Genomic DNA, 15813 nt, shown 5'->3' on the forward strand with positions numbered 1-15813 from the left:
TGAAAGAATGCTCAACATCATTAATCATTAGAGAAATGCAAAGCAAAACTACAATGCGATATCATCTCACCCCGGTCAGAATGGCTATCATTAAAAAATCTAGAAACAAGAAATGCTGGAGAGGGTGTGGAGAAAAGAGAACCCTATTGCACTGTTGGTGGGAATGTAAATTGATACAGCCACTATAGAGAATGGTATGGAGCTTCCTTAAAAAACTACAAATAGAACTACCATACGGCCCAGCAATCCCACTACTGGGCATATACCCTAAGAAAACCATAATTCAAAAAGAGCCACGTACCGGGCTTCCCTGGTGGTGCAGTGGTTGAGAGTCTGCCTGCCGATGCAGGGGACACGGGTTCATGCCCTGGTCTGGGAAGATCCCACATGCCACGGAGCGGCTGGGCCCATGAGCCATGGCCACTGAGCCTGCACGTCTGGAGCCTGTGCTCCACAACGGGAGAAGCCACAACAGTGAGAGGCCTGCATACCGGGAAAAAAAAAAAAGAGTCATGTACCAAAATGTTCATTGCAGCTCTGTTTACAATAGCCAGGACATGGAAGCAACCGAAGTGTCCATCATCGGATGAATGGATAAAGAAGATGTGGCACATATATACAATGGAATATTACTCAGCCATAAAAAGAAATGAAATTGAGTTATTTGTAGTGAGGTGGATAGACCTAGAGTCTGTCATACAGAGTGAAGTAAGTCAGAAAGAGAAAAACAAATACCATATGCTAACACATATATACAGAATCTAAGAAAAAAAAAAGAAAAGGTCATGAAGAACCTAGGGGTAAGACGGGAATAAAGACACAGACCTACTAGGGAATGGACTTGAGGATATGGGGAGGGGAAGGGTAAGCTGTGACAAAGTGAGAGAGTGGCAGGGACATATATAACCTACCAAACGTAAAATAGATAGCTAGTGGGAAGCAGCCACATAGCACAGGGAGATCAGCTCAGTGCTTTGTGACCACCTAGAGAGGTGGGATAGGGAGGGTGGGAGGGAGGGAGACGCAAGAGGGAAGAGATATGGGAACATATGTATAACTGATTCACTTTGTTATAAAGCAGAAACTAACACACCATTGTAAAGCAATTATACTCCAATAAAGATGTAAAAAAAAAAATAAAACATCTGGAAAAAAAAATGACCATAGAAAAGTACATTGACATCTCTTGCTTGGAGATTGCTTCTGCACTGAGAATCTCAGAATATGTTCATCTCTGTTCTCAACTCAAGGGTAAATTATTTTAAGGGAGGGTATTCCCTTTAGATCACAAGATGATTCTGACTTACCATTTTCATGTGGCTTCTAATACATGAAATAACATGTGATTGCTATCAGGATTTATATACATATGGCCAGACTGATATTGCATAAATTATTCCAAGATGGATATCTAAAAAATCCACTTCAGATGTGTTTATGGTGGACTCACTGATCAATGTTACTTCTTCGTTCCTTCCTTTCAAGGACACTCTAGATACACAGCAGAGCTTGGGCCTCCCCCAGATTTCAGGCAACCCCCATCTCTCTCCAGAAAGGAGACATAGAATTGATACTGGGGAGAGCTTGGGTAAATTGATTTACGAATTTGTGTGGCTATGAAAGATACTCTTGCCTTGGTGGACAATGAGTGTGTTACGTCATGTGGACCAGAGAAAGTGAAGATAACATGTCTACTCTCAGAGGAAGCTTCAAGGAGTTCACAGTGATAATCATATCCACAGAGGCAGAAAAAGTGTATAAATCTTATGTGAAGGTAACTTGAATGCCACCCCATTAATGGCAAGAAATAGCTTTTCTTTTTTGGGTAAACCTTTCCTCATTCACCAGTTGTGCATGAACAGACATTGGTAACCTGTAAACTTTGTCAAATCGTTGTTTATCTTTCAAGACAGAAAAGGTTAATCATTTGTTCAAAGTCTCATTTTATATACTTTTTCACTACTTAATATGAATTGGAACTATAATCACTAAAGACTGGATTTCCACTCCACCCTTAGAACCTCCAAATAGTGCACATTAAAATGTTTTGATCATGCATATTAATACCCACTTAAAATTCCATATCAATATATTATTTTAAAGGTTTGATTTCACTATTTTGCAAGGTGGCCAGTATGAGAGTATTGGTTTTCAATTTTACAAGGTGATTTTTCCCTACTTTGGAATATAAAAATGGATGGATTAAAGTGAGATTACTCAAGGAGTTTGAATTGTGAGTTTGGAGTAGAGAGAAGATTCAGAATATGCAGGAAGCATATTACCAGAAGCATCACAGATATGAAGAGGAGAAATATGGGAAGAGCGATAGTATCCACAAATTAAAGTGTGCTGAAAGAAGTGAGGTAGAAGAAAAATCAGTATATAATGAGAGATAGATTGGTGAGGTAAGAACTAAAGGTGGCTAATTAGGGAATGAGAAGACAGGTTGACCAGACCTCAAAGTAACAGCTCCAACCCCTAGGCCTTGTACCCTGCAGTCCGCTCTGTCTTTGTGGCCCAAATACTTTTACAGAGACTTTAGATACATAGATTCATACATACATATACATACAAAAACAAACAATAACAGTAACAAAAAATCAAACTTAACTCTCAGAGTTTGTAAACAGTTTTCTAAACCAACTCATTGAGTCAGAAGGGCATTTGTTTCATGTCTGTCACTCTTGGTCCACAGGAAATTCCCAGCTTTATTCTGATCTGTGTTGCCAGAGTTTGAAATGTCTTTGTGCTTCCTATACCAGTACAGAAGAGAGGGACTGTATCACCCAGGGCAGTATCCTTGGGGCAGAGAGCTTCAGACATGCGAAGCATGTTTCTTGCTCCTGAGCTCTGTAGTCAGGTAGAGTATGGAGTATCTCAGAAGCAGGGAAGGAGACTCTGGACTTTTGTCCTTGTAGGGTGATAAAACAATATTTTAGCTGCAGGTATCCATTTGCTCACTTGAATGTACAAACAAATTATCACATATACACACAAAGTTCAGTTGATAAGTGGCTTTTTTTTCCCTTCATGCAGATAAAGTCCAATGAGACTGTCTAGTGCTGGAAAAGGAAGAAATTTTATGTTCACTTGACAATCTATGAGAACCAATAAAACTTAAGCCAGGATTGTTACAGAGTAGGCAGTGATTCTGGGTTCCTTTCCTTTTCCCCCAAACTTTATCTGTTGATCCCTGTCCTTGCTCCAGGATTATACTTCTGCAGTTCAAATTTAGGACTAACCTCTATCCTTCTCAAATTCTGCCTGTCAATGTAAACCTAGACTCTGCTTTGTATATTTCTAATCCTTACATGGGTCCACATTAATTTTATGGTGGAAAAATGTGCCATTGTCTGGCTGTACCACATTTTGTGTATGCATTGATAGACATTTGTGTTCTTTCCACTTTTTTGGCCATTGAGAAAAATGCTGCTATGAACATTTTTGTACACATTTTTTGTGAATATATACTTTAATTTCTCTTGGGTATATAACTTGGAGTGGAATTACAGAGTGATGGTAGTTCTATGTATAACTTTTTGAGAAACTTCCAAACTGTTTTCCACAGTGATTGTGCCATTTTACATGCAACAGGCAATGTATAAAATTTTTAAAAATGTATTGATGTATAGTTGATTTATAATGTTGTGTTAGTTTCAGGTGTACAGCAAAGTGAATCTGTTATATGTATACATATATCCACTCTTTTCAAGATTCTTTTCCCATATAAGCCATTACAGAGTACTGAGTAGAGTTCCCTGTGCTATACAGTAGGTCCTTACTAGTTATCTATTTTATATATAAAAGTGTGTATATGTCAATCCCAATCTCCCAATTTATCCCTCCCCTCCTTACCCCCTGGTAACCGTAAGTTTGTTTTCTACATCTGTAACCCTATTTATGTTTTGTAGATAAGTTCATTTTTACCCTGTTTTTAGATTCCACATATAAGTGATATCATATGATATTTGTCTTTGTCTGACTTAGCTTCACTCAGTATGACAATCTCTAGGTCCATCCATGTTGCTGCAAATGGCATTATTTCATTCTTTTTTATGGCTGAGTAATATTCCATTGTATATACGTACCATATCTTCTTTATCCATTCCTCTGTTGATGGACATTTAGGTTGCTTCCATGTCCTGGCTATTGTAAATAGTGCTGCAATTAACATTGGGGTGCATTTATCTTTTCAAATTATGGCTTTCTCCAGATACGTGCCCAGGAGGATCATACGGTAGCTCTACTTTAGTTTTTTAAGGAACCTCCATGCTGTTCTCCATAGTGGCTGTACCAGTTTACATTCTCACCAACAGTGTAGAAGGGCTCCCTTTTCCTCACACCCTCTCCAGAATTTGTTTGTAGAATTTTTGATGATGGCCATTCTGACCAATGTGAGGTGATACATCATTGTAGTGTTGATTTTCTTAGCTGTATGAGATTTTTAATTTCTCCACATCCTTTCCAACACTTGTTATTTTCATTTTTTGGGGGGGGAGTGTAGGGAGGGCATAGGATAGAAATTCTAGAGGGTATGTGTGATATTACATTGTGGTTTACATTTCCCAAATGACTAATTGTGTTGTACATGTTTTCATGTGCTTATTGACCATTTGCACATCTTCTTCAGACGAATGTCTATTCAAATCATTTTTTCATTAAAAAAATTGAATTGCTTTTCTTTTTATTGTTTAGCATTAAGAATCTTTATATATTCTTCATACTAAACTCTGATAAATAATTTGTAAATATTTTTTCCCTTTCTATGAGTTGCCTCTTCACTTTTTTGATAGTCTCTTTTTCAAAAATTTATTTATTTTTGGCTGCATTGGGTCTTCGTTGCTACGCACAGTCTTTCTCTAGCTGCAGCCAGCAGGGGCTACTCTTTGTTGCGGTGTGCAGGCTTCTCACTGTGGTGGCTTATCTTGTTGCAGAGCACGGGATCTAGGCACGTGGGCTTCAGTAGTTTAAGCAGGCGGGCTCAGTAGTTGTGGCTCACAGGCTTAATTGCTCCTCAGCATGTGGGATCTTCTTGGATCAGGGCTTGAACCCGTGTCCCTGGTGTTGGCAGGTGGATCCTTAACCACTGTGCCACCAGGGGAAACACCTGATAGTGTCTTTTCAGACACAAAACTTTTAATAAAGTCAAATTTATTTATTTTTCCTCTGTTTGGTTGTGCTCTTGGTATAATATCTAAGAAGCCAGTGCCTAAGTCAAGATTTACACATATGCTTACATTTAGATCTTTAATCCATTTTGAGTTGATGTTCTATATATGATGTGAGATAGAGGGCAACTTTATTCTTTTGCCTGTGGATGTTTATTGTTTCTTCACTATTTATTGAAAAGGCTATTCTTTTCCTATCAAATGGATGAAGTGATTTTTTTGATACTTGTCAAAAATCAGTTGACCATAAAAGTATGAGCTTATCCTGGACTCTCAATAAATTCCATTGACTTATATGTTTATCCTTATGCCAGAACCACACTGTATTGATCACTGCAGCTTTGTATTAAGTTTTGAAATTGAGAGATGTGAGTTTTCAAACTTTGTTCTTCATCAAACCATCTTGAGATGTTTTGGCTTTTCTGGGTCCCTTGAATTTTCATCTGAACTTTATAATCAGATTGTCTATTTCTTCAAAAAATGTGTTTGGCATTTTGACAAAGATTGCATTGAATCTGTAGGTCACTTTGGATAGTATTATCATCTTAAAAATATTAAGTTTTCCAATCCATGCACACAGAATATCTTTCCATTTATCCATGTCTTTGTTAATTTCTTCCAACAATATTTTGTAATTTTCAATTTGTAATCTTGCACTTCCTTGATTGTATTTATTCCTAAGTATTTTATTATTTTGATTCTGTTATAAATAAAACTTTTTCTTAATTTTATCTTTGGATTGTTCATTGCTAGTGCATAGAAATGCAACTGAATTTTGTGTGTTTACCTTAAACTTTGCAACTTTGCTGAATTTCTTTATTATCTCTAATAGTGTGTGTGAGTGGGGATGTGTGTGTGTGTACTGTATGTATTTTCTGTATAAGAGGCTTTAAGTCTATAAATGATGTAGACTTCAGGAAGCTTTTTGATGTGCCAGGAGCTGCTCTGTAGTCCTTCCAGGTGCATAAGGCACAGGTAATATCTGTCACTGTAAAAGGATACTTCTGAATATATTCAGCTTAACAAGATGCATGTTCAACTTCAACTTAAGGAATTTAAAGAATTCTTATATTTAATAAATACATTATCTAGACTCTGCAGTTTTTGTGAGGCCTCGATTGATGACCATAGTTATTTTCCATATATTTTAAAATGTAACAATGTTTCAACATGTGGTTGTGAGATTGTAAAACTTTAATTCTTGTTCACCTTAATGGGATGACTTCCTAGCCTCTAGAACTGTGAGAAATAAATTTACACTGTTTACAAGCCACTGAGTCTATGGTGTTTTTTGTTATAGCAGTCTGAACAGACTAAGAGTGATTTCTTTTTTTTTTTTTTTTTTTTTTGCTGTGTGGCTTGTGGGATCTTATTCCCACAACCAGGAGTCGAAGCCGAGCGCCCTGCAGTGAGAGCGTGAAGTCCTAACCACTGGACCACCAGGGAATTGCCCTAAGAGTGATATTTGGATCTTGAGTTTACAATGATCAAATTTAGAATATATTTTAGACTCTCATTTTCTCAAATCTTTTTTCTGTCCACACACCTCTCTCTTCAAGATCTCTAATTACTTTTGTTTTAGGCCCTTTAAAGTTTTCCATCAAATCAGTGATACTCTTCATTTTTTAAATTATTTTCTCTGTACATTTCATTTTAGATAGTTTGAATTTCTGTCTTCAAGTTCACTAACCATTTATTTCTGCAATGACTAATCTACCGTTAATCATATCCAGTGAAATTTTCATCTCACACATTGTAGTTTTCATTTCTAGAAGTTCAATTTGGGTCTTTCTTTTAAATGTATATCTCTAGTGAATTGTTTGAACATATTTTAAACTATTTGGAATACAGTTGTAATTTCTGTTTTAACATCCAGGTCTATAAATTTGAATACCTGTACCAGTTCCATGTCAATTTTAACTTATTGATTTTCTGTTCATTATATGTTGTATTTTCTTGTTTCTTTCCTTGCCTGGTAATTTTTGATTGAATATCAGACAGTGTGAATTTTTTATCCTGTTGAGCTTTGCTCTGGAATTAATTTAAGATACGTGTAAACTATTTGGTCCATTTGAATCTTGGTTTTAAATTTGTTCATCAATATGGATCAATATTTAGTCTAGTGCTAATTATTCCCCGTTACTAGGGAAAGAGTTTTGTGGGTACTCTACACAGTGTCCACTGCATTTACAAGGTTTTCTAGTCTAGGTGGTAGGATGACATTCTCTTCTCACCCTTGTTTAAGTATTAGTTACTGTTTCCTCTAATCATTTCATTTTAACCTAATAGATAGTTTTGACTGGAGGGAGAAGAAGGGCCTTTCCTTACCTTTGCTGGTGGACAGACTTAGAATTCCCCAGAATACAAAGTAGTCATTCTCCTTATTAACATCTTAAGCAAAGCAATCACCTTTCTCTCTCATCATTCAATAGGATAAATACCTCAATTTGCTATCAATTGATTCTGGTTTTCCCAGACCTCCATCATGTTCACATCATCACATTTGTTAGAATTGGATTGTGATTGATATTTATTTTTTTCTTTCTCAAATTATCCTTGCATTTAAGATATAGTTTAGCTTGTTATCAAATTACACTTTAACTTTTCTCCTTCAACATTTGAAAATAGAACTCTTGTCATTTTTATTCAGTGTTGAGAAATGTGAGGAAGTGTATCTAATTTTTATTCCCTGAGCAGTGCTACTAAAGTGTGATCCTCAGACCAGTGCATATTTATAAAACGTTTCTTACTAGTTCTTTATGAAACAAATACAGAAATATAGTATTACAAAACTTCAGAGCAAATTAACAGAAAATATTAGTTATATTTTATCTAATAATAAAATTACCACTTGTATGTCTGTTTTTAACTCACTTCATTATTTGCATTAATTTATTCAGAAAAGTGTGTCTGTGATATATAATATATAATGCAAGAAATATTTACAACAATAACCAAAAGAAAAAAAAAAGATTCTTCTCTGCAGATTGTTTGAGAAACACTGCCTGATGTGGTTAGAAACTTTGGTCATGCAGATTCATGGAGCCCTAAGCCAAGAGGCCTCATAATCAGTGGTCCTAGGGCTTACAGAGAATGGGCTACTATCTTCATGGTTTATAGGTTCTTCTTCTAAGTCACTTAATATTTTACAGATGGGGAGAGCTCCATGGATTTAAGTTTGAAGTAAGGGTAGAGTGACCCAGAGAAGTTGGCCTGGGTGAAAGAGAAGATGTGGGTTCTGTCAGTCATGTTATAGAAAGAAATGTCACTATCCTCATAATCCAAGAAAATCACAATCTTTCGTGGACACTTTTCTATCAGGAGAGGCTCTTCCAGGAAAATGTTTTGGGGAGAACAGATGAGAGCCCTGTATTCACGTCCCTTCTTCTCTAAGACGCTGAACTTCTTCTTTTGTAGATGGCTGAGTAACACACTCCTCTCTGTGGGCTTCTCATAAATGCCTAGAGTCCACTCATCAGTGTCCTCAACGTCCACCTCCCAGTAATGTCTCCCTGAAGTGAATTCTTTCTGACCAATTTGATAAGGTTGCAGTCTCCTTGCTTATTACATAATAATACCCGTGTTTCCTCTCTGACGTTCTCTTCTCTCTCTGGGTCAGAATTGTCCTCATGAAAGTTTTCATGATTTAGAGTCACAAGAGCTGGAAGAAAAAAAAAGGAAAGGAAAAGGCCAACATTGTATATTTCAGAAAACTGTTTCCCCTGTAACTGTTTCGTTACAAGGGAAACCTTAACAAAACAGAGCAAATGTGTAAGGAGTAGGGATAGAATGCATCCTCTCTGAACATGTGTGTTGGGGGAGATGGTGCTGGGAGGCGGCTGATGTGCTCTCATCTTGAGTTCTAGGCTACTTATCTTATCCTATCTATGCAGTTATATAGGTCAGTGTCTTGGCAGAATGCCAGAGTGAGCAGGTGACTTGAAGTGTTTATTGGAGAATGGTGTTCTTTCCGTGTCCTCTGCAAATTAGACCTATGTTCCTCAATTAGTAACAGGATCCAAGTGAGCTGACCTCTCTACAAAGAACAGCTAACTTCTTATTTTGAGCACTTCTTACTTAGTTTGGGGTCTCCTCAGCTGAGGGACTATCTTAATTTCTGTTTTAGAACCAAGTGGACCCCATAGACGAGGAAGCTGTGCCAATATTTGAAAATGGAATCACGACCAGAGTAGCTAAGCCTAGCAACAATTTTCAGTTCAGGCTAATAGTTAAACGATTTTGAGGTTTCTTCCCTCTCTTTAACAGAACAATAGTGCCTCTGTGTTTTCAGCAAGGAGATGATGTTAGGAAAGAAAAGCGGGGTCTCAGAAGGCAGGTTGGAAGGGAGCCAAAAAGATAAAGAACAACTTACCAGGTTGGAACTGTTCCTTCCTCCAGTCTGAAAAAGAGCAATACAAGTTGAAATGGGGACGGAGGCATACCCAGGGAAAGAAAAGGAGGTAAGATGCTTCCTTCCCTGACTTGTCACCTTCTCTTGTCAACATTCTCTTCCTCCTCTAAACCCCTCAAACTCTGGTAGTATCCAGAAACTACAGGACAAATAGTATGTTTTTTGCACTCTGTCTCACACTAGAAACTATCACATATTTCAGCCCGAAGCTGGGACGTATTCTCCAGTCTGAGCCAGGTTTGGAGACCCCTGGAGCAGGGTCTAATGCTCTACATGCCCCTCTACTATGCTCTCAAGACCTTTATGGACCTCCTCACTGACTATGAGAGCTATAAACTGTATTTTTAAATTTAATTTAATTTTATTCTATTCCATTTTATTTATAGTTTTTCTAGCCTGTGATCTCAGAGTAGAGTTTAAGCTTATGACTAAGGCATTTAAATGGGCCATTATTACTTTGACCCAGATTGTAATCAGATTGCTTATATTTTTCTCCAGGGACAGATTCCTCATGAGAAATAGAATTGCTTCTGCCTGTGGCCACTTCTCTTATGACAGGACCTGTGATTTTATTTAAAGATTGGGTATTCTCATAAAGTCTTGGGACAATAGGCAGATAAGGACATATCCATAATTCTTGACTGGAGCAGCACTGTGGTCTCTCACTAAACTGCACTCCTGTCAGAAGTGTAGCACTCAGATACATAGAATCTATGAATATATGAGTCAAGGAGGACATCTGAGATCATGTATTCCAGTCTTTTTGTCTTAGAGATAAGGACAGTCAGCTCAAAAAAGAGAAAAGAACCTGATTTCTCAGCTGTAATTGGTAGAGTTGGAACTAAAAGTCATTCTTAGTGCTTTGCTCACTCCTTTAGAAACACGGGAATATTTTTCAGTATCTCATGAAAGAAAACTCAACAGAAACTGCTTAATCAACTTTAATCCGTGGGAGGACCTCCTCTTATCAAAGCACTTATCAGGCTGTGTGTAGTTGCCTGGTTCCTGGCTTACTTCCCCCAATGGACTTTGTTTCACAGGGTCAGAGTATAATAGTTTGTACCACCAACATCTAGCACAATGTCTGGCATATAAAAATTGCACAGATACATATTCAAGAAATGACCTGGTGTGCTTTTGAGGTCCAACTCTATATTACACACACACATACACACACACACACAAGTTATAAACCCACAGAATACATGGACAAATTTTAGAAGGTATAAATATAGCTAATTTCCCCACCACCAGATAAACTTATTTTTGCAAATGATGTTCAAATATTTTTAAAAGTTGTTTTTCAACTTTTTAACACATAAACCTTCTCCCTATATATTGAATTTTACCTTTTTTATTTCAAATAGGTAAAATAAGTGAAATCATGGTTAATATATTTTTCCAAATATAAAATATAATACATTTTCTGCTCTTTTAAACTTTATTTGTAGAATAGAAGTGTTGATATAATATATTCTTTATTGTTCCCAAATCTCTCTTTATTCATCAAAATCACTCTGAGTTCTGTCCCTTCCTTCTTCATAGTGGATGAGCTAACAATTCTTGCTGAGTCCTACCCTAGCCATGTGGTGGGACTGACCAGGCAGCCGTTACTTCTCCTTCATCATTAGCTCTGGAAGACAACTGATTATTTGAGCCTCCAAATACAAAATACTACAGAGTGATACCAAATAAATTTTCACAACTTTCAAGTGTGTGTGTGTGTGTGTTTATGACTCTGCTTATTATGCTCAGAATACCAGAGGCACTTGGCAAGACTAAGTCCATAGAGTTACGTACCAGGATATAGCAAGGCCTTCTTCCAATCTAAAACAGAACAAATAGAGGTAAGACAAGATGAGACATTAATCTGGGGCCTTGAATTTTTCTTCCTTCCCCTTATTTCTCTTCCACTAATCATCATTCAATCCTCTAGTCTTTTCCTCTAAGGATAGGGAGCTGAGAACTTGTTGGTCATCAGGACATCAATTGACATGACAGAGTCTCTTACCTTCATTGTATAATGCCTTTCACCTTTCTGAAAGAAACAACATTCAATGAGAGACCCAGAACAGGTGTGAAAAGGGGAACAACTTCTACACAGGGCATGAAAAGAAACAAGGCTCACCAAGCTCTGCCTTGAGGTTCACTGGAAGAGGAGGAGATATAAAATCCATCAAACTGGGTTTTAGCTGCTCCTAAGTTTGGTGAGTAGCTAAATGAATTCAATTTGATCTTCTCTTAAGGGTCCCATAGTTAAGTAGGTGAGAAAGATTAGCAAACATATTTGTCAAATGTAAAAGGACAGGCGCTAAGAAACGTTACATGGGAAGTATCATGGGGTCACACAGGAAGGAGAGCCCATGCTTCATAGGAGTTTAAGATTTCCTAGGTGTTTCTAAAGCCTATTCTTGAAGGACAAAAAGGAAGAGAAGATAAGGGAAGACATTTCCACAAAGAGAAACAGGTTGAGGCACAGTGGTGTGAAAAGGCATGGTGTGGGTTGAGCCGCAATTTGGAGGCTTTGCGACCACTGCTCACAGACCTCCTAACTTCCCACATGATTTTCTCCTTTCCATAGGACTCCCAGCTCTGTAGAATTCTTGGTACCCTGTGTTTTCCTTGGGATCCTTCAGTAATCTTTTATTTCCCCATCCACCCTACACAACCTGTATCTGCAGCTTTTCCATGAACCTCTGATTTGACCTGCTGCCCTGATTTACTTTTGACTCTAAGTGCCACTTCTTTTTCTCTCTTCATCTCCTCTGTGTCATGAGATTCTTCCTGCCTTTTCTTTACTTCTCTCTCTTTGGCTTTATGTTCTCTCCAGCTAGTGTAGCTGATCCCGATGAGGAGAAGCACCAACAAAGGGAGTGTCCCAGCCAGGGCTGTCTTCCACGGAGACATCCTGGGGAAGAAGGGCTCTGACACAGGCATGTGGAGACACAGTGAGAGACTGACCTGGAGGAAGCCCTGCCCTCTCTCCAAGGCTCCCTTCAGCCTTCCTTCACTCCTACTTGCCCTTAACGCACCCAACTCTGCCTTGGAGTTTGTGCTGCACTGACCTGAGAGGAAGATGGCTGACACTTTCTCCTGGCCAGAGAAGGGGTTCTGGATGGAGCAGATCACATTGTCCAGAGAGCTGTCCATGACCACAAGCGATGCCTCCACATGGAACAGCCCATCTCCATCTTGGGTCTGAGACTCAGAGAGGGATGGTAGCTTCACTCCCACCATGTCGCTCCACTGCACCCTGGGTTTTGGGAACCAGCCACCTGAGGAGCACAGAACTCGGATCCCGCGATCCTCAGGCCCCATCATGTAAACGTGAGGGGCAGAGCCCAAGCCTGAGGAGAGAAGACATGTGCCTGAGGGCTGTGGTCCTCGGGACTCAGGAGTCCCTGAGGCTGAAGGTGTAACTGCCTTTCACTAGGCTGATGAGCAAACTGAAGCTCAGAATTCCAAACTGCTCATGGCCAATGTTAGGCTTACCTGTGATTCAGTTTTTAAATCAACTTAATGCTTTTGCACTTTACTTGGACTGAGAGAGCTCTGGGAACATTCTGAGAAGAAAAAAGAACAGGGACAATGAAAGTTAGAAGAAAGGAATTTAATTCTACAAGTTGTCTCTCTCTCCTGATTGGGTCAAAAATATTTGAAGGCCTCAGTACCTATCTGAATTAATACTAGTTAATTAATTTTTGTGATCTTTTGGATACTAATATATCTTCAGAAGGATTTCCTCCTTTACTGTTTAAAAGCAGAGTATGTAGTCTTATCCTCACTGTACAGTTTAGGAAATTGACATTCTACAAGGCAAAATATTATATAAACATATGGAAGATCATAAGAAATGCCAAGTTAGGAATCCATATGTTCTCACCCTTCCCTTTGCTTTACACCATGACACATACATTCTGTGCTCATTTAACTTACCTATCACACGCAGCTCCACAATGGCTTCTTGGGAGATGTGACCATCCTTAAAATGACACAGATATTGGCCATCATCAGAGGCACGGATGTGTTGGATCAGCAGGGCCACAGCACCTTTGCCAATGGAGTCCCCCACCAGCTCTGTCCTGCCACGGTACCCCAGCATTTGCTCCCCTCCTTGTTCCTGTCCATTCTGGTACACAAGCACTGTGGGGGAGAGCTGGGCTTGGTACCACCGGATCTGCATGTGGGCTGCACTCTGCTCAGGAGACAGCTGGCAGGGCAGACTGGCATCTGCTCCTAGCAGGACCATGATGGGCTGAGCTGGTCCCTTCACGGAAAACCCAGACACTGCATGAAAATTAGAGACAAATTGGGGGAATGAGTGGGGGTGGGGGGCAGGATGAGATGGTAGACCTCCCTGCATTCTTTATGTAGGGACCCAAATGTATTTCTCTCTTATTTGTGTTATTTTTTGACCTCAAATTAAAGAGACAATAACAGAAAATGTCATTATCATGACTTCATAGCTGGTTCTCTTCAAACCTGGAGTCTGAAAACTTCATCTTGAGGAGACCTTTTATTTTATGAAGAAAGGGCTTATGTCCCAGAAAGAATAAATGGGTTGTCCAAGATCATAAGCAGATAGAGCTTAGGGATCCTGAGTCCAAATTCTTTGTACTCAGACTTGGGTTTTCTTGACAGTGAAAACATTACAAAGTATGGGAGTTTTATGTTTTTTTGTTTTGTTTTTTGTGGTACGCAGGCCTCTCACTGTTGTGGCCTCTCCCACTGCGGAGCACAGGCTCCGGACACACAGGCTCAGCAGCCATGGCTCACGGGCCCAGCCACTCCGCGGCATGTGGGATCTTCCCGGACCGGGGCACGAACCCATATCCCCTGCATCAGCAGGCGGACTCTCAACCACTGCGCCACCAGGGAAGCCCTACAAAGTATGTTTTAACAAACAGTTACATCAAATTTAAACAGGCTAAAATCAGTCGTACGCAATAAAGACTTAGATAAATATTATAGCTATGAGTTTTGCGAGGTCTGCTCAAAGGATTAAGATGTGTTGATGTGAAGGAGATCACTCCCACCCTTCACCCGACCCTTCAAGCCTTCTGTTAGCAGCAGACACAGCCACAGTTTCCCCCAGAAATAACTGGTTTGAGAAGATACAGAGTTGGGACTGATGGACCCATTATATGAGAAGAACCACTGAAAACACACCTACAAATAAAAAGTATGAGGGAGAACACTGACCTGGGGAGCACCACGTGGACACCTGGAGAAGGAGAAGAGTGGGGAGAAAGCCAGCAGGAAGGAAGCTGGGAAAACCTGCCATCTTCTTCAGAGCAGAAAGTGGAGCAGGTGGAAGCACAAAATGTTCACTCTGACAATGAGGTACTCTGTCGGAGAAGGTGCTGAGAAGCTAGCCAAGTGAAAGTTCTTGGAAAACAAAAATCCCGTGTTCAAAGACATACTTTTATACACAGGTTTTTGGCTATTTTCCCTCACAGACCTTGAGAAAAACACGACCAACGCCCACCCATTCCCAATGGGTTTTGTTTTCTTCCCTCCTCCTTCTTCTTCTTCTTTTTTTTTTTTTCCTGAAAACCGGTTCCCCAGCAGGTGCAGTAAACTGTTCTCTTGTGTCCTGTGGGCTCACTTGCTTATCTACAGATTCACCTTCTCACCGGGGCTCTCTTGAAACCGAAAACCCTGAGTTCAATGTTGAGAGATGAAGTCAGACACAAAATTTGTCCACTCCACTCAGCCAAACTATTTTCCCCCTTCATTCATTCATTCATACATTTATTTATTTATTTATTTATTTTGACTGCAAATACTCTTGTGGCTTAACTTCTGAAAGGGAAGGGAATTTTGTCACCACATGACTCAGAGCTCAAGCCCTTATTTTTCCAGGACCCACATGTCCCACAGACACACCTGCACATCACCATATGTTTCTCTCTCACCATCCAGATTGAGCCAAGGGGAGCTGCTGGAAGCTCCTGGAACCTACAAGACCTGGCACCTACAAGACCCAGCTCCAGAGACAATTTTCACCTGGTTTTTCTTGAGGTCAGCCTCCAATGGTGTGGCTTCAGGGGCTGGAAACGGCCGGTTTCTAACCCATCCCTGGATTAGGAAAATATTCTTAGGAAGGAGGACAAACAGGGCTGCCAATAGGCACTGGCATTTGAATGCCTCTCCTGGAATAGGTTTAACGAGAAAGTCACAGCCTGCCTGCCACTCTTTTACTTACTTTGAAAGTGGGAGTAATAAAGGGCA

The 15813-nt window shown here is 39.5% G+C and overlaps 1 protein-coding gene across 1 annotated transcript; it reads right to left on the reverse strand.

Moving 5' to 3' along the window:
• Window positions 1-6013: 6013 nt before the first annotated feature.
• LOC111178963 (butyrophilin-like protein 1) lies at window positions 6014-15559 on the reverse strand. Its single transcript, XM_089918614.1, is given in 9 exon segments — window positions 6014-8701; window positions 8704-8829; window positions 9541-9567; window positions 11380-11406; window positions 11591-11617; window positions 11708-11728; window positions 12303-12926; window positions 13516-13866; window positions 14782-15559. Coding segments are annotated over 9 exon segments (1680 nt in total). The 5' UTR covers window positions 14864-15559; the 3' UTR covers window positions 6014-8306.
• Between the last annotated feature and the right edge of the window lie 254 nt (window positions 15560-15813).

Source organism: Delphinapterus leucas, chromosome 10 (assembly GCF_059928025.1).
Source record: "Delphinapterus leucas isolate spDelLeu-1000000601 "Yukka" chromosome 10, BTC_Dleu_Yukka2, whole genome shotgun sequence".
Classification (NCBI taxonomy): Eukaryota; Metazoa; Chordata; class Mammalia; order Artiodactyla; family Monodontidae; genus Delphinapterus; species Delphinapterus leucas.